Source organism: Cyrtonyx montezumae, unplaced genomic scaffold (assembly GCF_038088225.1).
Source record: "Cyrtonyx montezumae isolate F1298 unplaced genomic scaffold, pur_monq_1.0 scaffold_17, whole genome shotgun sequence".
NCBI classification, from domain to species: Eukaryota; Metazoa; Chordata; class Aves; order Galliformes; family Odontophoridae; genus Cyrtonyx; species Cyrtonyx montezumae.
The window spans coordinates 26405693-26428015 of record NW_027071903.1 but is presented as its reverse complement, the minus strand read 5'-3'; the positions used below and the strand labels follow the sequence as shown (position 1 = coordinate 26428015).

General features: G+C 40.6%; 1 protein-coding gene across 1 annotated transcript; it reads left to right on the top strand.

The window, feature by feature from the left end:
- The first annotated feature begins 290 nt into the window (after positions 1-290).
- On the top strand, positions 291-20725 carry CEP152 (centrosomal protein 152). The gene is given in 26 exon segments (XM_065734350.1): positions 291-377; positions 457-545; positions 1091-1157; positions 1361-1702; positions 2173-2341; positions 2672-2812; positions 4161-4300; positions 4579-4779; positions 7061-7208; positions 8776-8867; positions 9551-9714; positions 10674-10881; positions 12290-12403; positions 12535-12665; positions 12828-12956; positions 13100-13235; positions 13493-13666; positions 14252-14524; positions 15370-16059; positions 16981-17122; positions 18912-18993; positions 19075-19181; positions 19744-19897; positions 20183-20198; positions 20200-20287; positions 20535-20725. Coding segments are annotated over 26 exon segments (4275 nt in total).
- The last annotated feature ends 1598 nt before the right edge of the window (positions 20726-22323 follow it).

Here is a 22323-nt window from a genome sequence, read left to right as displayed (position 1 = left end):
TCTTGTGCTGTTTAGCACAGAGCTGAATCGGTGCGAGATTGTCCTAGGGGAGTTATAGTAAAGTCCTGATGTTTAAAGCACTCAGGTAACTTGCCTTAAATCGTCAGTTCTTAGAAATAAGAAGTTTTGCTCATACTTGTAAAACGTGTCTTTCAAGAAGACGTTTGTCTGTTTGGCTCCTTAATTTTGGAGCTCTTTGGAGTATACTTTTCTCCTCTACTTTCTCTCTCGTGGGATATTTTCCTGTCTTGTAGGTTTTCCTGAGTGCTCGACGATATCATTAGACCACGATGTCCTTTGACTTTGATAGTGAAGCTCTGCAAACTCAGCATGAAGATGAACACTATGACCAAGACGACTATGCAAGAGAACAAGAGGTAAAAAAAAAAGTTATTCTGGAGGTTAATCTGTGTCTGCCAGACTTCAGTTGAATGCATGTTGCTTGTTCTGCTTCAGTTGCAGCAGTTGCTGGAAGGACTTCCCCATGAATTGCTGGAGGACAGTGAAGACGAGCTCAACTCCAGCTTTCGTGAGACTGAGGAGCAGTAAGACTTTTTGTACTATTATTATTTTTTATTGATTTCTTTAGTTGCGCTTTTGAGAATAGAGCCAACACTCAGCTGATCGTAGAACCCTGGGTGTTGGAAAGGGCCTTTAAAGATCATCTAGTCCAACTCTTCTGCAAGGAATGAAGGCATGCACTGTTATATCAGGTCGGTCAGGGCTTCTTCCAGCCTTGCCTTGAAAGCCTCCAGGAGTGGGGCATCCACCACGTCCCTAGGCAACCTGTTGGAGTGCCTCATCACTCTATTGTAAAAGACTTTTTCCTCATCTCCAACCTAAATCTACCCTCTTTGAGCTTGAAGTCATTTCCCCTTGTTCTATCAACACAGACTCTGCTAAAAGAGGTGTATGGAAAGCAATCTTAAGTAAAAGGGCTTCTGTACTGCAGTATGGTTGGGGCTTCTTGAGAAGCACGGTAGGTACCTCTTAGTTTAGTGAAGCAGGCTTTTGTTGTTGTGTAGGTGGGATTTTTTTGTTTTGTTTTGTTTTTGTAAGTACCATAACTAAGCTTTTTGTGTTTTTCTAGATCCCAAGAAGCTCTGAAGCCTGATGGGAGGTGGAATGATCATCTCTTGATAACTGATGGTCAAAATGTAAGCTTGAGTAAACTGTGATGTAATGAGTAGAGCCTACTTGTGGACGATTAGGTGCTAAATATTCTTTAAATTCACCAGAGAAGTAGTCTTACCATAGGCAGCGTGCTCTGCTATTCATCTGAAGTAGTTCTACCTTGAAAGTTGGTAAGAAAAATCTGACTTTTCAGAGAGCAAATTCTAAGTTTCTTACTCGTTTATAGGATTATGAGCAAGGACAAAATCTGCATCCTGAACAAGTCTTGTGTGACCAGCAATATGACGATATTGAACAACTTGCCAAGAATTGGAATGACCTACGTAAAAATGAAGAGTGGAAATATTTGTATGAATTGAAACATTACTCTGGCCAGAACAGTCAAGAGGATCCAGGTGATGTCTGTCTTGATAGAGATGGATTTAATGCACCAGGTTGCTACCAACAGAGCAAGTTATCTCATCTTCCTGAGAACTTCAGACCATGCAGTAATCGCCATAGTCCAGAATTTAGCAGTCAACAGAATCAAATATTAAACTTTCCAGATTCTCCGAAGGAACATCTTAAGGTATTTTAGAAGCTGATGTATTTTCTCTGACTTTGTGAAAATTTTCATGGGCTTTAGCTGCTGATAGTAATATTTCCTGATACCTTGAATCTGTTATCAGTTTGAACAATTATATAAAGCTTCTGTAGTCAATTTTACATATTAAAACAGGCAAGTGTTAAATATCTGAATTGTTATATGTCCATGTTACAATTTTTTTCCTCGTGTCGGCTAGCCAGAAGTCCATGAGGGGGAATGAATGTGATGCACTGAAGCGTGTGCTTATTCTGTTGAAATTGAGGCTAAAGCAGAAGCCTTCCTTATGGTTTCTATCACAGTTGAATGATCTGCTGGACTGGATACTGAAAGCGTGAAGAGGAGCTACTAAAGCTCTTCTTGATGTCAACCTGTAAAACAAAAAGGAAAAATTATAATTGAGGAATCTATAGTTGTAGCTCTCATTTCTTTATTCTTATGTATTGTCACCGTAGCAGTTTGTCACATCTGAAGTTGTTAGTGACCAGTCAGCAGAATCTTACAAAGTGATGTATAAACCATACCAAGATGACGTTGATAAAGAAGTTCCACAAACCCAAGAAGGAATGAGAAGAAACAAAGTGTTTGAAGATTTGCAGCACGAGTTCACAGGCAATGATGAAAGTAAGCAATTTTGATATAACGCAAGCTTCAATTCTGTTATGAGTCTATGAGTCCACTGGAAATAAACATCACATTAAATATATATTTATATATCAGATGTTGATCATGCGTGTGATGTTTTATTTTGCTCTGAACAATGGAGTTCAAACCCAACAGAGCAGTTTGAGTGATGTGAATCAAACATGGATAGAAAATAATGCAATTCTCTGAACTAACAGTGAATGTGGCTCTTTATGGAACAACTAGGTTGTGATCATAAGCAATTCTTGGCACAGCTTGATTCATTGACGGTACTAACTTGTCATTGCGCTCTATTTGAAATTTTGGCAGATTCTTCAGAGAGTATGCAGATTCTTCAACTTAAAGCTCTAAATAAAGCAAGAGAGAGACGAGTGGAAGAACTTAATGAACAGCTAGAAAAGAGTGCGCAGCAGATTAGGTATTTGAGCCATCAGCTTTCAATGGTCACAGGTAAAATATTGTACTGATATCTGATTTTAGATTTTATTCATATCCAGCAACTTGTTTATTCTGATACTTTGACTTAGGTAGTGTCTCTCCAAGTACTGAACGTTTTCATAAACTTGATTTGGGATTTTGTGGACCGACTGCTCTTCTCCATCATTCCTTTGAAGCACATTCCTTTGATGGGTGCCTGATTGCCTAAGTCTCCTAACTTTTTTCTGCATTAATTCTCAGGACCACTGTTGTATTCCAGAAATCCCATGTGTTTGGCATCAGAAAAATATGGGAAAAATGAGAATCTTGAGTAGTGTACTAAAAGCACAACAACCAAAAAGCAGGATGAATGTGCATCTGTTGCAGGGAGGGAGCTAGCGTCTGGTTCAACACCCCAGTTTCCTAGTCAGAGTGGCTTGGGTTGGAAAAGACCTCCGAGATCATCTAGTTCCAACTCCCCTGCTGTGGGCTGGGTTGCTGATCCCTATGTCAGGCTAGATCAGGTTGCCAAGGACTCTATCCAACCTGGCCTCAGACCCCTGCAGGGACGGGGCATCCACTGCCTCTCTGGGCAGCCTGTGCCAGCACCTCACCACCGTCTCTGTAGAAAAACTTCCCCTTGACATCTAATCTCAATTTCTACTCTTTTAGTTTAAAACCATTCCCCCTTGTACTGTCACTGTCTACCCTCATAAAAAGTTGATTTCTATCCTGTTTCTAATCTCCCTTTAAGTGTCAGAAGGCTGTAGCAAGGCCTCCCTGGAGCCTTTTCTTCCCCAGGCTGAACAAATGCAGCTCCCTCAGCCTGTCTTTGTAGGACAGGTGCTCCAGCCCTCTGATGGTTGTTGTGACCTTCCTCTGGACTCTGTCCAAAAGCTCCACTCCATATAGAGAAGGACTTGCAAAACTATCAAAGCTGTAGTGTAGATTGGTGGTTGTTTTGATGTCAGTTTTCATAGAGGGGTATACAAAGAAGGATCGTGAGCATACAGAATTAAGAACGTAATTTTTAGGGCATGAAGGCAGTGAAGGGGAATTTCAGCTGTCAACCATTTTCATGCCTTGACTGTTCCTTCAGAGGAATTGTTTCTCCCTCTGAGTTTTAAGCGCTAGTTCCTAGTACTAACAGAACAGGACTCGTTTCTGTGAGAGTTTGGAGTGTACAGTACTACTGTCCATCCAGCTGTCAGAGGAAGAAAGTGTCTGCTGGACTGTTCTGTCTTCTGCTTGTTGTGTACAGTATGAGATGGAGGGCTCACAGACAGTAGTTCTGTAGAGCTGAGATATTGAACAGTATGTTCCAGGAAACTGCTGGGTGTTAGCTGTGTTTCTCACACACTTCTTGTTCTTCTCTCTGAAGATGAAAAGGATGGTTTGGCTGTTAGTCTTCGTGAATCCCGAATGCTCTGTCAGAATGGAAAAGAACGGGAAGTGCAGCTTGAAGGCCAAATCAAGGCGCTTGAAACTCAGATTCAGACTCTTACTACCAACGAGGAGCAGGTACTGCACGTGTTCTTGAACTGTTTGTTGTGGAAGATCTTTACAGGGTATTTGCAGTGCATTCATATTACATGTAAGCACTGGTCTCCTGGCGTGCAGTGCAGGATGATTGCAGGTGAATCAGTGGGGTGCATAGATGGAAAAATAGCCTGTATTAAAATCCAGGCAGTATTAAGAATTTTAGAAACTTGAATTAGCACAAATGAAGTGAATTGATACACAGAACATTGGAGCGAAGGTAGAAATATTTGTAAACTACTCTCATGCTATTCCTACAGATACGGAAGCAATCCAGAGTGGCAGAGGTAGCCATGGAAAGCATGCAGAAGCAGCTGTTAGAACTTCAGCGATCAGACACTCTGCAGCGAGCCAGAGAGCAGCATGAAGCTATTATTGCAGCACTCAAGCAGAAGCATGAGAAGCAAGTATTATCATTAGAGCAGAAACACAGTATGACAGAATCTGCACTTCAGGAGCAGGTGAGACATTTTTATAGGATACCGAGTGCTCTCTTAAACTGCTCTTGACTTGTAATCTGAAGAACTCCATATGGGAAGGCATTGACTAAAGAGGCAGAAAATACTGTGCAGGTCTCAGTATTATAAAGTCTGTGTGATGTGTGTTTATAGACATCACTAAAGAGTTAGATGTTACGATGGCCTAGATGGTTACAGATGCAAAGGAGGCTGTTTTAGCAGAGGAGGCAAGGATTGGTTGTCTTAGTGTCCCTTGAGAGCATTCATCCTACACGTAGTCTTTTCTTGAATTGCGTACCTGGAAAAGTAAAGAACTACTTAACCACAAGTCACATGATTATAAAACTGAGTCTGCGTGATACGCAGTAACAGTCTGTTATGCCATGAAATAGGTTGCTCTGAAAGTAATGCCTCCTGTTTATTTCCGTGGAAATTACAGCAAGTACAAAGAGCACAATGATGCTGATAGAGCAAATTCTCTCCTACAAAATGCTGTTTTTCAGCAGTGACTACCATTAGCTATGCATTTTTGCAAGTGATGAACTGCACGCACCTGCATGTTGTGCTTGTAAAAATCTGTTCCAGCGGAGGTCACTCGCTGTTTCGCAGACGCTACGATGGCATCGTTGCTAGGATTCTTGTTACCCACACAGTCCGTCTTTCATTAGTCTGAGCAGACGGAAGTCAGAAGGTGCCAAGCTCAGTTTTTATGGTGGGCGTGGTGGGGCAGCTAGCCAAGATTGGCAATATGCTCCTCCAACTTCAAACTTGAATGGGGCACCTGGTGTTATCACGTTGCAAGGGGGGAGTTTTTTTTGTTTTGTTTTATTTTTCCTCTGCCTGACTAGAAGTTTGAATCAGCATTGCAATGTAGTGACCAGAGTTGGTGGTTTGCCCAGATTCTAAGAAATCCAGAACAGTCACCCTTTTCACATCCCAAAAGAGAGTGTCCATCACTTAACCTGCTGAGAGCTGCATCTCAGACTTTTCCTTTGATAGAGAATTCAGATCTCGCCCATCCATGGACTACTTTTTGGCCCTAGTTCATAGTAGTGACACCGTGTCTTGTCACCAGTAATGATGTGATCCAGGAAAATGTCACCTTCAGCCTCATGGAATTTTGTCAAGACCTACTCAATCAATATGGTGGTTTTTTTTTCTGTTCCTGTGTGAGCATTCACAGGACCTATGTGGCGTGAACTCTGCAGTATTTCAGCGTTGCCACCTTTGTTTCCAATGCATTGAAGCAGCTGTTCAGTTCTGTTCACAGTTCCCTGGTTGTAAACCACTGACTTGTGCAGATGATCTGATTGAGATGTTCTTTGTTTTGTGGTATGGCAGCTATGTATGGCCCTCCAGATCACTGCTGGTCTTTCGTGTCACTCTTGCCACTGCTGAAATACACCACTCACTGCCTCACTATACTCACATCCAGTGTTTGCTCTCCATAAATGTTAAGCAAGTGTCAGTTAATGTCAGTGAGTGTCATGTTCTGTTTTTTTGTTTTTTTTCCTACATGGAGAAATTCCATAACACACCTTTGCTTTGCGTTTTCTTCCATGTCATTTACCATTTTTCCGTACTGCCCCTCTGCTGCCATCTGTCACATGGTAACAGAATGTAATGGAATATTGGCAGGAAGGCTCAACCTCAACTGCCATATCACCAACATCCACCTCTGCTCTAAGTCAACATAATAAAATAGGAGGTATTACTGTTGGAGCTGCCCTTGTACATTCAAACAGTGTATTCTAGTCAGGCTTTGATAGATGGTCATCTTTCACATAAAGGAAATGGAATTAAAGAACTTTAATTCTATGCCTGTTGTTTTGTATCTTAACGTAGATATGCATGAAATGGGCTGTACACTTGAAAAGTGAACAATTTTGTTTTGCAAAAGAAAAAGCGTTTCTTGCAGTGAGTTGAAAGGGGGGGTACAGTATCTCATCTTTACACCTAGCTAAGCGTTGCCATATGAAGGACTTTCTGTATTGTGAAAAACTACATTTCTTGTTGTACAGTGCATTGAAACTTACTAGCTAGGCTTAAGCTCAGTTGACTTCAGTTAAGCTTGGGCTGTGAACACATCGCTAATTCCAGGGCCTGTGTAACAAGCTGATAACACACTGCAATAGGAAGCACAGAGCAGTTGGCAGCTGTGTTTGTTCTTATATGGGTATACTGAACTGTTTCTTCGTGGAAACTTAGTTGCTCTGAGAGGTCACTTCTCTATCTGTGGTGGCTGGGTGTTTGTAACCCGAATAAAAATACTTTTTCTTCCTAGAGAGAGCTTTGCCAAAGTCTAGGAGCGCGTGTTAAGGAACTTGAGAAAATGCTGGAAGAAACCAAATGTGAAAAAACGGAAGTAATAAATCGATTGACAAGAAGTCTGGAAGAAAGCCAAAAGCAGTGTGTAAACTTACTGCAAAATGGTAAGTCTTTTGCTCACACCTTGACTTGCAAATCTGTGCTCCTACTGAATTTGAATCAACATCAAGCTAAACGTATACTGGATCACTTCCTATGGAATACCTTAGTCAGGCTTAAATGAAGTTTACTTAAATTGAAACTAAAGTAAGAAAATCAACCGACTAAACAAATGAGTAATGTTTTTTATGTATTGTATGCTGCATATATGCAAACTAACTTTTGGACTAAAGAACAGTCTTTTGAGCAAGCCACTCACTTTCATGTAAGTTTTTGGGTTTGTTGGGCTACACCAACATGCTATGCTGCCACAGATGGTTTCTTCTAGGAAAGACGCTAGTGTTATGTCATGTGAATAGTCTGGATAGGCACAGTGCTTCCAATAGTTGATCTGTCAGCGTGTACGTGGTGATTTCAGCCTTTACATGTTCAATAGCTTGTACTTATAGACACATCTAAACTATGTCCACAATTAAATCAGTAGAAACTTGGGTAGATGCTTATTTTGTGTTGTTAAAATCTATTTATCCATTTTTCTTACAAGCCTTTTTGAATTTCATCTGAAGTAGGTATCTATTCACAAATTCAGTAGCTGAAATAAAAGCTGGTGAAGAGAAATACAGCTGTTGTGGAATCAAAGCTTTTAATTCTTGGGAAGTTTCAGTATGAGCAATCTTGATCTGGTTTTCACTAGTTAGGTCTTCATGAAGCAGAGCTCTACTGTTGTACAATAAAAAAAGGGAATCTGAATTGCCATTCCAAATAAAAATGCTTAAATCTTTTCTTTTAGCTGGAGACTGCTTCTTGACAATTTGCATAAGTAGGAACAGCATATAGAATCTTGTGCTCATTATGTTTATGTCTCGTGCCTCCCACTAGGTGTTGGAGTATTTAACAGTTATGTTGTTTCCTAGAAGGCAAACAACTTACTGAAATGCCTTTCTTACCAGATCCTGGGTTTAAGCATATGTTCTGCTTGAGAACTACGGTAATCTGAAAGAAAAATCTCTCCAGGGAGAGCATAGTAGTGAGGATGCAGGAGAAGAAAAAACATATTAGATCTGTATAATGTAGAAATTATTTAAATGATAAAAAGAGCCTAACAGCCAGCTGGAGAATCACCATGACGATTTCCTCCATTCTTTATTCAGCAAATGCCTTACACCAATAATAAATGGTCAAACTCATAAAACAAAACTTATCTGTGGAGGAGGCAGAAGTGTCCTCTTTTCCAAGATTTTACTGTTCCTGCTCAATTTGCACGGTTTTGTTGGTTTGTTTTTAATTCTGATGAGCTACACAGAAAGCACACCTTGGGCACATCTTCCTTCTCATGGTATTTGTAATTAAGCTACTCTAAGAATTCTGGAAAAAGTACAGTCAGTGTAGTTCCCAAAGTTGAAAACAAATTGCCGCTTGCATTTGAGAACAGGAGTAACCCAAGCTCACCTGTTTGGTGCAGTGAGTACTCTTGCTGTTGTTCTTTGTATTTTTTTTCAGGTTGCACAGTCTTTCTTGCATATTTATGCTTTTCTGTTTTTCTGTCTCTTCTCCTTTTCTTCCCTGCATTAGGATCGATACAGGAGGCAAATCAGTTACGGTTGCAGTTGGAACAAGCTCAGTCTGCTCACATGATAAGCCAAAACCTGAACAAGGCTTTGCAGGTTAATTTATTTTATTAACTATGTAACTTCTAATTAGGTTTTGATTTTAGAGGGGTAAGCATTATAGCTGATGTGCTGGTGGTTTCATACATACATATATATATATATATATATATGTGTCGGCATGAATCTGGTATTGTGCATCTGACCTGCTTATGGAAAAGGAAGAACACAGATTCAGTGTGTTGGGAATGTCATCATGTAGTTGGCCCATAGAGAGGATTGCAGGTTTTATGTTCTGAAATTTTTGTTGTGCTATCAAGAAGGAATACTAAGGAGTCCTCTTAAATATCACTGGAAGTCTGTGTTTCCAATTCAGTAAGTGGTTTGTTTAAACCTATCATTGTAAAGCAAGGAATCCTTGTATACTTTCTGTATGGTAAAATCTACAGCAACAGGGCATCACGAGGAAAAAAGTAGTAAGACTTAATTTCATGGATGACCTGTAAGATCAATAGAATGTACTGAGCAACAGGAAATATTCAGTAATAAATTTGTAGTTGTTAAACGTTATACTTTGCTATCAAAATGATTAGTTTAAAAGAAAAGAGCAGAAAGTAGATGACTCAAGAAAATTCTTTCTAAATACGGGTTATGTAGCTCCATGTATTTTTCTTTGAAAGAGTTACTGTCTTGTTGCATTTACTTGATGTGTAATTTTTATTTTGGTCTCTTCCTTTAAGGAAGAACTAATGGTACTGAAGGAAGAAATTACATTATATGAATCTGCTGCCAAACTGGGAGTATTTTTGAATGATACTGATGGGGAGCTGCATACAAACCTCAGTGATTCCTGTGCGGATTTGGGAATTAAAAAAGCCACCATGAATAACTCAAGGTTTTGCAGGTATTGAGTGATCCTTACTGGAAAAACAATTATAAAATCCTCCATAATGTACACAATTAATGTGCAAGTTCAATTTTTACTTTCTATTTTTTTGTGAAAGACACTTGTTGTGTTCCTAGGTCACTGAGGAAAGAGGAACTGGAGCTAATACCATATGCTGGGTGCTTCATGGCTGCTTACTATGCACTCAGGTTTCATAAGGACTGTTATTGTTCCTTGAGTGCAACTCCTTTCTTTTTGACTTTTCTGGAATGATTATTTTTTTTAATTGCCATGAGTGTTCAGTGGAAAGCATTTAACTTGTGTAACGAAGTAAGGAGGTTTTCCACTTATGATGCCTAACAAGCATTCAGTGTTGCATAGCGTGGGAGACTAGCCTTGTGTTTGTCAAGACTTGAACACTGCTTCATTAAATCTTGTAAAATCTGGAATACGTTATAGGGAATATCACAGTGTACGTGAGCGTTTGGTCTGCATAAGGAGTGCAACTGCATTTCTCAACAACAGGCAGCCGTACCTTTCCCTGTGGAGAAATTTGATTTACCTGCTTGCATGGACTGTACTCCTTGATAACTGTTTTACTGATGGTGTGGATTATGTGCATGGATGCCTACTGGCTCAAAGATTTCACGGTGCTGTTTTATGGCTGCGCTGTCTTTAAAGCAAGTCATCTTGAAGTACTTCAGATCACATGAGAATGGATCTTCTGCGGGAAACAGCAGAATGAACAAGTTTTCTGCATGTGAATTCCAGCTTAATGAACAAGCACGTGGCTTTTGTTTTCACGTTCTTTTGTTCTTTTTTACTCTTACCTCTTAGAGTTGAACATCTGTGTTTATGGTAGTTAAGAACGGTACCAGTTAGGATCAGTTGCTCTTCTTGCTGAGAATGACTTTTGGATAAGTGTGTCTTGTCTTTTGAATACTGAACTTTTGGTTTTTGTTTTTTTTCCCCAGTAGTAAAATACAGAATAAAGGCATGGATAAAGAACTCTCTAAAGATGAAATTATTGTAGAATTAAAAACTGAACTGAAACACTTATTGAGCAGTAATAAAATGAAGAGAAACCAGATTACTCAATTACAAAACGATCTTAAGGATTGCCAGAAGAAATTAGAGGAATTCAAGCATTTGTTGAGTGCAGAAAAAGCATCAGAAGTGTCGGAGGTTTGTTCTTTCACATATTTTTCAAGTCTCTGTAATTTGTACTGGGGTTTAATAAATGAAACCAATATTTAAATTTCTCATGAAAACTCCACAACAACAAAAAAAGCTACGTAGCATTCAGAGCAGTTAAGTAGATTTGTCTTTGATCTTAAGGGAAATATTATTGTTTTGGCAAAACTTTGTTTTGTATCTGTGGTGAGAAAGAAAGAAACTGAAAAGCATAACTCGGGCAGAATGTTTTTTTAAGTTCTGATGCAGTAGCTTCCTTGGCTGATAGTATATAATAGCCACCGTGCTTTGTTAATTAAACCTAAATTTCACTGGGAGCAGTAGGTTTTCATTTTCCCCCTGAAGACTTGTTATTTCTCTGAGAGTTGATGGTGTAATGGATGGGACGTAAAACAGATTGCTTTCTTTATGGTATTCCCGCTCTCATTTGATCAGTACTACCCTGGGCTGCATAGAAAGAAGCATGGCCAGCAGGCTGAGGAAGGTGATTATTGCCCCTCTCCTCTGCCACTGTAAGACCTCACCTGTGGTGTTGCAGCCAATGCTCTAACCTGGAGCACAAGAAAGACATGGTCCTGTTGGAGTGGACCACAAAAATGTTCAGAGCGCTGGAGGACCTGTGGCTGGAGCCTTTCTTTGAAGAAAGGCTGAGAGAGCTGGGGTTGTTAAGTCTGGTGAAAGGAAGGATCCAATGAAACCTTTTTTGCAGCCTTTCAGTACTTAAATGTTGCTTGTAAGAAACATTGAGAGATTTTTGCAAGAGCATGTAGTGATAGGACAAGGGATAGTGTTTTGAGTTGAGAAAATAATAGATTTAATAACACATAAGGAAAATTATTTGCTTTATGATGGTTACAAGGCACATTGCTCAGACGTTGGGGTTGCCTCATCCCTGGATGTATTCAAGGTCAGGTTGGATGGGGTGGATTTGGATTTTGTGGGAAGTATCCCTGCCCATGGCAGGGGGTTGGACTAGATGATCTTTAAAAGCCCTTTCCAACTTGGTCAATTCTGTGGTCTTCTGTGTCTCTTTAATGTTGTGTGTCTCTTGGCCACGTGATTAACTTCAAATTGTAATGTGACTGGAGTGGATTGTAGCATGCACTCTTTGTGATCTGTGTGTTCTGACCTGGGTGTGGGACAGGAATATAGTTTGCTTCACGGGTATAGTCTTTCAGTTGAATAGTAGCAGTCCTTCAGATAACAAATGCAGTGTTGAGTGTACACTTCTTAAAAGTTTCATAATGCTATTCCTAAAGAATAACAGCGTTACTATTATTGCACTGCAGTATTTTCCTTCTTGCTTGGTTTTGCTTTCTGTAAGTAAGAATACAGTTGAAACTCTTTCATGAATCCGTTTCTAGAGCGTGTCTTGAAAGTTAACATCTTTATTTTTTAGCCAGTGACAAATCAAAAGAAAGCTGTGGTGGCCAGTCCGTTAGTTTCTGATAATCTTATGGAAGAAGTTTTAGGACTCAGAAAGGCGAATGAAGCTTTGCTTGGTGAAGTTCAGGTGAGAGAAAAATGCTTTGATTTCCTATTAAAAAAAACAACAACAACAAACAACACAACTGAACAAACCAAAACCTGCAAATAGAGAAGATGCCTTAAAACTCACTAGTTACTTGTCTCCTTTTGGTGCAGAACCGTGCACTGACTATTGAACTACTAAAAGAAAATGAGGAAAAACTGAAAAGCTCAAACCAGGATCTCTGCTGTCAAATGAGGAAGATGGTTCAAGAATTTGATATGGATAAACGAGAAGCCATTGACAGGTTAAGTCTGTTAATAGAGTTTAGTTTCTCTTGTGAACTTTGATACTGCAAGTGCTCATGAGTGATCTGACCTGGAAATGTAGGTTTTCTTTCTTAAAGAAGTTGAGCCCCATTTAGAAGAGGAAGAAACATAGGCGGTGTTTTCCTTTGTTGAAATTATAGGTGTGAAAGAATTTATCAGCAGCGCCATGAGGATACAAAAGCCCAGTTTGAGAGAGACATAATGCAGAGGTATGCTGCAGAAAAGCAGCAGCTTATTCAAAGTTATGAAGAGACTGTCTCCAACCTGAAGTAAGCATTTTCAGTTTTCTCACTGTTACAAAACATTTGTGCTTCATGTCTGGCAATTAGTGCTTTCAAAAATGCTCTTTTGAAGTGCTTAGTATCCTGTGAGTTTAAAGATTGATTGCTAATGTGTGATTTGTACTGTGAAGGGCTTCCATAGAGGAGCTGAACAGAGAGATGACTACCGTGAAGGAGTGTTACATAGAAGTTTGTGGTGAGAAGGACACCTTGGAAACCACTTTAAGACAGAAGTTTGCACAAGAGCAGCGGGTGAAAGAGCATAAGGTATTAATGCACCTAGCTATGCATCATGTCATATGAAAGTGTTTTTAAGATGGAATACACTAGAGTGGATGGATTTAAGACTTGAAAGAGTCTGTGGTTTAAAATACAGTAGTGGTAACTCTTCTTGTAGCTGCTCCTTTTCATGTAATTGTCCTTCCCTAAAATGGTGTCTCCTGAAGACCGATCGTTCACTGGTGAAAGCCTTAACTGCTTTATTTTTTTTTTATTATTTTAATTATTGGTGATTTTTGTCCTAGCTCAAGAAACAGCTTTTAGAAGAAAAAGAAGAGGCACTTAAAATTCTGCAGAATAAACTTGAGAAGAGATACAATAATTCAATTACTAAAGCAAAGATACAGTGGCAGAAAGAAAAAGAAGTGAAGGTTGAAAAGGAATTTGCCAAAGTGCAGTGGGAAAAGGAAGAAAAAGAGGTATGAAGCTTATACTGGGGATTTCAAGTTTTTTGCTGATTTAACTGGATGAATTTATTTTTTGGAGGAGCATTATATGCATACATGGTAGACTCGGGCATTGCTCTTATGGCATTTGTAGTGGTTGATGAGGATCTGTTGTTTTAGAAGCCTCTGAAGTCAGTATGTTTTACAGCATCTTGTGATCTTTGGAAAATTAGACTTCATCAAGTAACACTGTGGAACATAATCACAGCTGAAACATCCCGGAGTTTTTTTGTCCTAATCCGAGGGTAAATAGTTCTGCTTTCAGTTCCGTGGGATTCAGTCATGCTATGATTGTCTGTTACGCATCTTTCCCCATGGAGACAAGCTGGGAGAAGGAAGAAAAATGAACAACTCCTTCTGTACCAAATGCGTAGTGGGAGGTGTCATTTGGAGGGTGCATGGAAGTAGGGAAGCATCAGGGGTCCAGCTAAGATCCCCCTCTAAGGATTTAGGTTTTGATGCTCTTTAGCAATGTTTTGTTTAAATAATATTGAAATTCTTTTTATATTTGTACTCTGAGGAGGTTGTCTTACATCTTTTTTTTTTTTCCTCTCTTAGAAGAAAGAACAAGTTATTGCAAAGACAGAAAGGGAATGGCAAAGTAGGCTGGAAGAAATAAAAAAACCTGTGTTTGATTGTAAGGACTGCAGCAGCCAAACAGACAGAGTAACATGCATGAGTGATACTTCGACTGAAGAGTTAGCAAGGATTGTTGAGGATCAGAAGTTGCAGATCCAGAAGGCTCTGAGAGAAAAAGAAGCCTCTGAAGAGGCTTTAAAAGAACTTGAAATAAAACTGGAAAGTAAATACCGTAAACATCTAGCCAGTCAGGTAAGATAAACTCCAGGCAGGCAGGATAACTGTGTAACTCTAGTGTGCTGATATACTGAATGGGTCTAGTTACATGTGCTGCTGAATTACCTTTAAAATTTTTAGAAAATATAGGTTTTTCTCTAATTTTCTTCAAGGTCAGAAGTTGATACTTATTATATTAGAAATAATAATTAGAAACATATAGCTTTTTCCTAGCTCTAGTTTTTCACTTATCACTTGGCTGTAGCCGGTTGAAGAAATTTTGAACATAACTGAGTAAAAGTAACTTTATTGTTTATACCGTTTTAATATAAATAATACAGTTTAATCCTCTTCATTTTGGTATCTTCTTTTGCATCTGGGAATCCATTAGATGCAGCTAGTCTGATCATATTCATTTCTTTAAACACAGACAGTTCCAACTGAACTCTTGTTTTTAATCTGCTCATAGCTTGTGGCAGCTTTATCCCAAGTATATGCCAGATCACTGCAGGAGTTAACAGACAAGGTAAATCTAGAGAGACAGAACAAGAAAGGGAACAGACAGAAATGGCAGCAAAGCAGGTAGCAAGAAGATAAATGTAGATCTAAACAGGAATTTCAAATCCTACACAGAACTGGAGACTGCACGTATGTGGGACATGATAAGGAATTATATTGCTGAAGTTTAGTCTTATGCTTTTTTCTTTTTTTTTTTTTTTTTTTTTTTTTTTTGCATTAGCTGATCTTTTTATTGAAGACTGTAGGAACTTTCCAGAGGAGATTTTCAACGAACCTTATATATTCTGTATATTTTATATACATAAGATTATAAATACAGCATATATGTATTATATAACAACTCTATTTTACTTGTTACCCAGTTGGCTTTGGCTTTCTCTTTTGATGAAGAGAAATGGAAGAATGAAAATGAGAATACAGAGAAGTCTGGATCAAGAATTAAAGAACTTGAGGAAAAGGTAATTTCTCTCAAGAGGGAATTGGAGCTAAAGGAGGAAGAAATCCCTGTGACCATCAAAGCAGCAGTATTAAAAGCCCATGCTCAGTGGAACAAAGAAAAGCAAGAAGAAATTGCACAAATACAAGAGCAAAATGAGAGACAGTACTGTTTGTTCTTAGATGAACACAGAAACAAGATTAAAGAGGTACTTGTAACAGCAAAGGAGGATCTTGCAAAGCAGTGGAATGATTTCTCTGCTCAGAAGGATGCAGAAATACAGATTTTACTAGACCAAAAGCAGCAAGAGTGGGAGGCTCAGGAAACAAAGAGACTGAAGGATGAAATTAATCGGTACGAGGAGAAGACTCTGGTTGAGCTTGAGTGCTTGCTGAGAGAAGTCCATGAAGAGCTAATTGAAGGCACGCATAATCAGCATACTTGGAAGGAGGGGTATCCTGATGATCCTGTTGAATTCAGTCATCAGTACAAGGACAAACTGAAGGCATGCTTACAAAAGGCCTACAGAAGGACAGTTCACGAAATTCTGGAAAAGCACGAGCGAGAAAGGAAAGAGGTAATATTTCAGGGAATTACAAATAGCCAGGAGAGAGAGGTGAGAAAACAGACAAGCGATTCAAACCAGTTTTTTTTCCACTAATATCCACCTAATCTAGAGAATTAGGGAATCCATTGTTTGCAGTCATTCATAACGAGTCCTTTAGAACTGTGAGAGAGGGCAAAATCCATGGCCAACAATTTAAAAGGTACAGCAACTGCAGTTTAAAAGTTGCAACGGTGAGGCCCTCAATGTTTGTAGAAGAGGACACCAGGTTAGGAGTGTCACTTTTTAATGCCCAGACTCGATCAGTTAAGGCGATATGTTCACAGTCTGAAGTTGGGAGCCTTGTTGTGGCATCTCAGGTGTATAGTTTTGTAATTAAGGAGTACCTTTCCATGCGTCAGAGCAGAAAGGCAAATAAATGGAGGTATTCCTCCACAGATCAGCAGACCCCAGGACTGTACAGTACTGATTTGATACCGCATTTCTAGTCATTAACTCATCTTCAGGGATGCAGTGACATAATTTTGGTGGGTTGTCTTAGCTTCACTTCCCTTGAGGGCAGTTAAGATAAAAACAGACCAAATTTAAAACTGCACATAACTTACCTGATACAGAATATTTAGAGTCCATTCCATACTTCCTGACAAAAATCAGCCACTGTGCCTCCTGTAGGCTCTTAATTTTCCATCCTGCCTCACTGCTGTTCCAAAGTCAGACTCTGGGTGTAACCAGGTAGTACTGTTGCAGGAAATTACAACTAGTAACCATTCTCTGTGCTAGACAACCTGTTTCCACTCCTTTTTGAGCTGCTCTCCTAAGTACTAGCGCAGGAATAATACCACTGGCATGCAAGGATCAGAGCTAAGACGATACTTTGTGTTGCTTGTTTTTCTTCATACTAGCTTTAGTAAGTAGTGTGTTGTGGAATGGGTTGTTTGGCTGTTGGATTTTCAGAGTGTTTTTCAATGGCAGAAAAATAAAAAGACAGGCTCCTGCATGCGAGGAGGTGATGGACAAACTGGGGACGTGGCGAGACATACTTTGTACAAGTCTGGACAGCAAGCAGAAACAGAAGGAAAGCTGTTGAGACGGCAAGAAAGTGGAACAGCTGGAGGTACTGAGTGTTTTCTGTGTGACAGAACTGTATTGTCATCCAACTAGGCTTGATAGTAGCACTCGATTTGTGAACATTTGGATGATAGAAGGAGATGTAGTTGTTTTGACTGTACAGTTGTGGATGGAGGAACCGTTCCACCTTTGGTGCTCGAAAGATTGTTTGCAAGCCTGGTGAGCAGGGTGCAATCTAAATGGTGTCTTGGAGTGGGTAAATATCAACTCAGGGCTTTGAAGCCCAAATTCTACTGCTTGCTGCAGCTGTCAGGCAGTACAAGGAATTGTGCCTTTGGATCAAGGACAGCGTTGTGTCAGGAATGCATCTTCAGCTGGCACGGTAGTGTTTCCAGTTCTTTGGAGGAAGAGTTTAGCTGCTGAGGAAGCATGAATCCCCTAGGTGATGCTTCTCTCTTTCTCCTCCTTCCTGTCACCCCCCTCCCAGTCCTTGAAATGTGCTAGTAATTGAGTGCTGTAGCTCTTCCCAAAGCTGTCCATGTGCTGTGGCAAGACCGGGGACTGTGTAGCTGAGGAAGAACTTCCTGGGAGGCCCAGAAATGTCTGTGGGGCTTTCAGTTTAGTCTGAGTTCTTGTGCAACCCAAAAACATAAAGGGAGGAAGCCCAAGAGAGTGTTTGGCTTGATGCCTATAATGCGGCTTGAATTCCTTCACCACCAAAATAACAAACCATCTATTAAATGCAGAACAATGCAGGCAGCGCAGCCCTTCTGCCTCTCGAGCTCCCTGTGCTGGCTACGGAAAGCAGCCGTTGCTCTCCTGGAAGTAGCCCAGTCTTTGTAAATTTCTTAGCTTAACTCGTCCCAGCCGCGTGTGAGCCTTCCCAGCTGGGAGAGTTTCCTTCAGCCGACTCCAACAGGCCCCTTTGGCTGTTGGCTTTAGAAATACAGAAAGAAGTGGACAGATAAGTGTCAGTTCAACGTCCTAGTCTTGTACTGCTGCCTGTTTTGAGACCTCTGCGTATGACTGTGGACGGGAGCGTGCTGAGGCTGTTGATGTTCAGTGACTTGTTGATTGGAGCTACTGCAGGTTCTGTAAGTGGCATCGAGGCTCTTGCGATGACCCTAATTGGCCTAATGCATGGTATCCTTCTTTAGGGTAGAGCGGAAATAGCGGAGTTGGGCTTGATTTGTTTGGGGCCTGTGGATGATGTGTGACTTGTAGTGTTTGCGTTTGCAGATGAGCAAGGTGCAGAAAGGAACCTGCGGTCTCAGGAACACTTGTGCTGTGAACACTGCAGCCAGGATCTGGGAAAGAAAGAGGCTCTGTGCCAGCACTTGAAAAGAGAGCTGAGTAGAGCTCGCAAGCGTCATCATCTCGCTTTGAGGGAGCAGAGATCAATGTTAGAGGAAGTCCAAGGTAAGGATGGTGAGTTAGCTATGGAAAGCTGAGAATGTCTTGGCCTGACGGACCCTGTGAATCTCCTTTCTTGCTTGATGCAGTTTTCAGTGGATGTTATGACATTTGTGTGCATACCTTTAACAAAGTGAAATGGAAACTTTTGCTCTCTTGGCTGTGGTTGGTCCTTGCTTTGGGCCTTGGATGCTGATCTTTTGCTAAGGCTAAGTCCTGTGGATTCATTTACTTAGACTTTTGCAACATGTGCAGTTTAAAATTCTGGCTTACTTCTTGCTGCCACAGCTGAATGTTTACTGCTGATGCTTGTGTACACCGAGATCTTCCATATTAAGGCATGAGATTGTGATGTCTTACGTTTAACTCTGCTTGAACATAGGCAAGTACAGTGTTTTATGGCTCATTATAACCTTTTTTAGAAAAAGAGAAGCTCGTGGAATCTCTGATTACAGAGAACACTGAGATGAGGGCTAAACTGAAGGACACGGACACATCACCAAGGTATTTCAAAAAGCAGTGTGAACAAGGGGATGTTTGTAAGGTTTAAGCTCTCCTGTGCCGAAAGACTTGTATGCTTTTCAGGACGCTGTCCAAGGAGAACATCTCAAATGCCTGTACATCCTGTGACTGCAAGAAAGGGCTGGAAGAGTTGCGTGCTCAGTACATTAAAGCCGTGACTAAGATAAAGAGTAAGTACAAGAAGTTCAGTTAAAAGGTTAGGAGAGCAAAATCATTTACTCCATACTTCTTCCTAACTTCAGTCAGCTTGGCCCGGGAGTCTGATAGCCAAATCCCCTGAGAACTCCCAGTTCCTTTCTTACTGCGCGGAATCTTGCCGTAGTCTTGGGCAGTCTTCTTTGCAGGGATGAAGCCTTGTTATGCTGTCCCTGTGTTGTTGCACTACTTTCTGTGTTTTTTAAAAGGTACATACCCTGCGTGTACCAATTAGCATTCATCCCAAAGCTCTGCCCCTCCTGTTTTATATGAGCTAAATGCTGATGGAAGTGCAGAGTGAGCCAACTAGGCTGTTGTATGCAGTGTGCTGTAGGTGCTGGCCCTGGGTCTTTCTGCAGTGTAGAGCCTGTGGAGCACAGTGGGTGTGTGGATCTGGGCAGAAGGTTGGCTGGTAAAGGTGAGCCATTGCTGCCTTGCTGCAGGTCTGATCAGCAGTCTGTTTGGTGGTGTTTGTCTCCTCTGTGCTGTCCCTAATGAAGAATGCAGTACTGTCCCTAATGAAGTATGTTTCTTTAGGTGATATGGTCTGTTATATCCATGAAAGTAAGCAGAGAGCTGCTGCAATGATTAAAGCAGAAGTTGTCAGAGAGCGCTGGGAGATGGCACGGAAAATGCAGAATTGCTATCTGACATGTCTCCAGCAGCTTGCTGACCATGGGGAACATGAAGGGTAAGTTCAGGCGTGATTGGATACCTTTGGTTCCAAAAGAAGTATATAAACTTGGTATGATGCTGTTTGTCCAATAGTGTTTTCATCCTGTGTTGGAGCAAGCATTTGCCAGTCCTGATCTGATGAGATGGGTGTGGAGTCATGGCTGAGCTTGCTGACAGCGACTTGATGAGCTGTCTCACACCTTGTCTTCTCAGTATTCTTTGACTTTTGCTACCGTAGCTTTATATGAAATGCAGTGTCCAGAGATCTTTAATTTTTTTCATGCTCTACGGTCACCTGCAGAGCTGAGAAGAAAATAAATGAATGCTGCCAGCAAGCTTGTTACAGTGGCTGAAGGGCTTGAAACACCTCTTCAACACACATGGCAGCACAAATCTACCCGCTCAGGTGTGTGGAATTGTGCATGCTTGCTTCTTCACCTTACAGATGGATTGCACATAGTAACCAAATTCAGGATTCAGGGATGTACCAGATGTTTATGTGTTTGTGAATGGATTTGTAAACATAGGCTGCTTCTTTTGTGAGTGCTGACTGAGCAATATTTTCAAAGGACCAATACCCCCCTCCCTCATTTGTTTTTTCTTTCATGTTAATTTTTCTTTCATTTGATCTTTTTCTTTCTCTCCTGTTCTAGCTCTGCTCCTTAATTCTGACCCGCCGACTGGAGCTGAATATTGAAGAAGAGGTTGCCTGTCTCAAAATAGGCCAAACCACATGGAAAACAAATCTTGTGGAAAAAAAGTTACTGGTGAAGTTCTTCAGAAATTTTTACTGTGTATGTTGACACAATCATTGGATACAATGCAGACTGAAACAGAACATTAGCTTCAATAAACAGAAACTTCAACTATTCATCTTGGGAATAAAAATTCAGATCAATTTTTGAGTGATACGTATTACGCAGAGCGTCCTTATATCAAGTCCTTTTTCACTGCTGAAAACATAATTTCTCAGAGGTAGTTTACAAATGGAAATGGAGATATTCTCAGTACAAAAAGAGGCAGTAATTTCTACTGCTGTTAAACCAGGAGCATATGTTCATTAGCAATTCCTTGTTTGAAAGGAATAAAATACTGAAATAAGAAGAAACGGAGAAAAACTCTTTTACTGAGTCCATTTCATAGCCAGTATTACTCAATTAGACACTGCAGCTTGACAAAGTCAGGTGTTCTCAATCGATAGATTTATTTCACCTTTTCCTTTAAGAGGAAAGCAGTGACGATCCAAGAGGAATCTTAGGGAGAAAATCATATTTAGCTTCCCTTACAGAAATGTCCTGCCTGTTTATATTTCAGGCCAGCTGGCCTGAAATGGCAGTGTGCATTACAGTTCTTGGTCAGCAAGACTGTTCTGTGACTCGGGACTTGGTCAGGTGGTGGCGTGAGAGCTCTAAATTTCTTGGTGGCCTCTAATGTCGCCCATAAACACAACCCCACTTCCCCCTTGGTGCAGGAGGGGTTTGTCATCGTCAGTGGGAGCAAAATGAGGCCATGGGAGACGGCTGGTGCCTACACAAACATGAGCTGTGGTTGAGTTTGAGGTCCAAATTCCCATCTCTAAGCTAAGGAAATAACTGTGGTGTTGCGTGCAGGGAAAAACTTTTTTCTGGTTGTCCTCTAAACCTGTGGGGAGGCTCTGTTTCCAATACTGAGTGGCTTTTTTGGTTTGTTCAAACATTTCCCCCGCATAGCACAAGGCAAAAAAAGAAATACTTTTATTCCTGTTTAAGTGGTACTTTAACAGGTGTTTTAGTCAGTTTATCACACTAACACATTTCTTGGGCTAGTCCAGAAACCTTTGCTGTATGAAGTAAACAAGTATTGTGAATTTAGAGCCGAATGGAATGCTTGATGACTCCAGTTGCACTGAAGGTTTGAGCCGTTAATATTTTGCACGTATTTCCTTTGAGAGCTGAGGTCCCACAGTGATGAGAACAGATCATCTGCATTACTGACAGCTCTGGAGAAATGTGAAAAAGGTGCAGCAGGTCTCAGCCACCAGGAGGAAAGCAGGCGGTGGTTATTTCAGGAGGCTTACACCTATTGGAAGGAAAGGTTCTCCTGCTTGTGTTTGTCCTCTCTTGTGGGACAGGTAGAAGATGTTAAGCACATTGGTGGAAGAGCAAAGGGGTGGAAGAAAAATTGTTCTGATTGCTGCTATTAAGAGGGTTAATGTTTAAATCAAGGCTGCTGATGGCATTTTAATTTTTCCATAAGAAAAATCAACTCCCGAGTCCTGAGTGGAAGCTCCATACTCTAGCAGCACCAGTCATTCCCTGGTGAGTGAAGCTGCAGGAACAAGGAGATACTTGGCCTAAGAATCAGCAGGTCCTATGTCAAAAGCATTTTTTGGTCCTCCTTCTAACATCCATGGGGAAAAAATGAAGCAGTGACAGGCTAGCATAGGATGTGGCAACTCCTGAA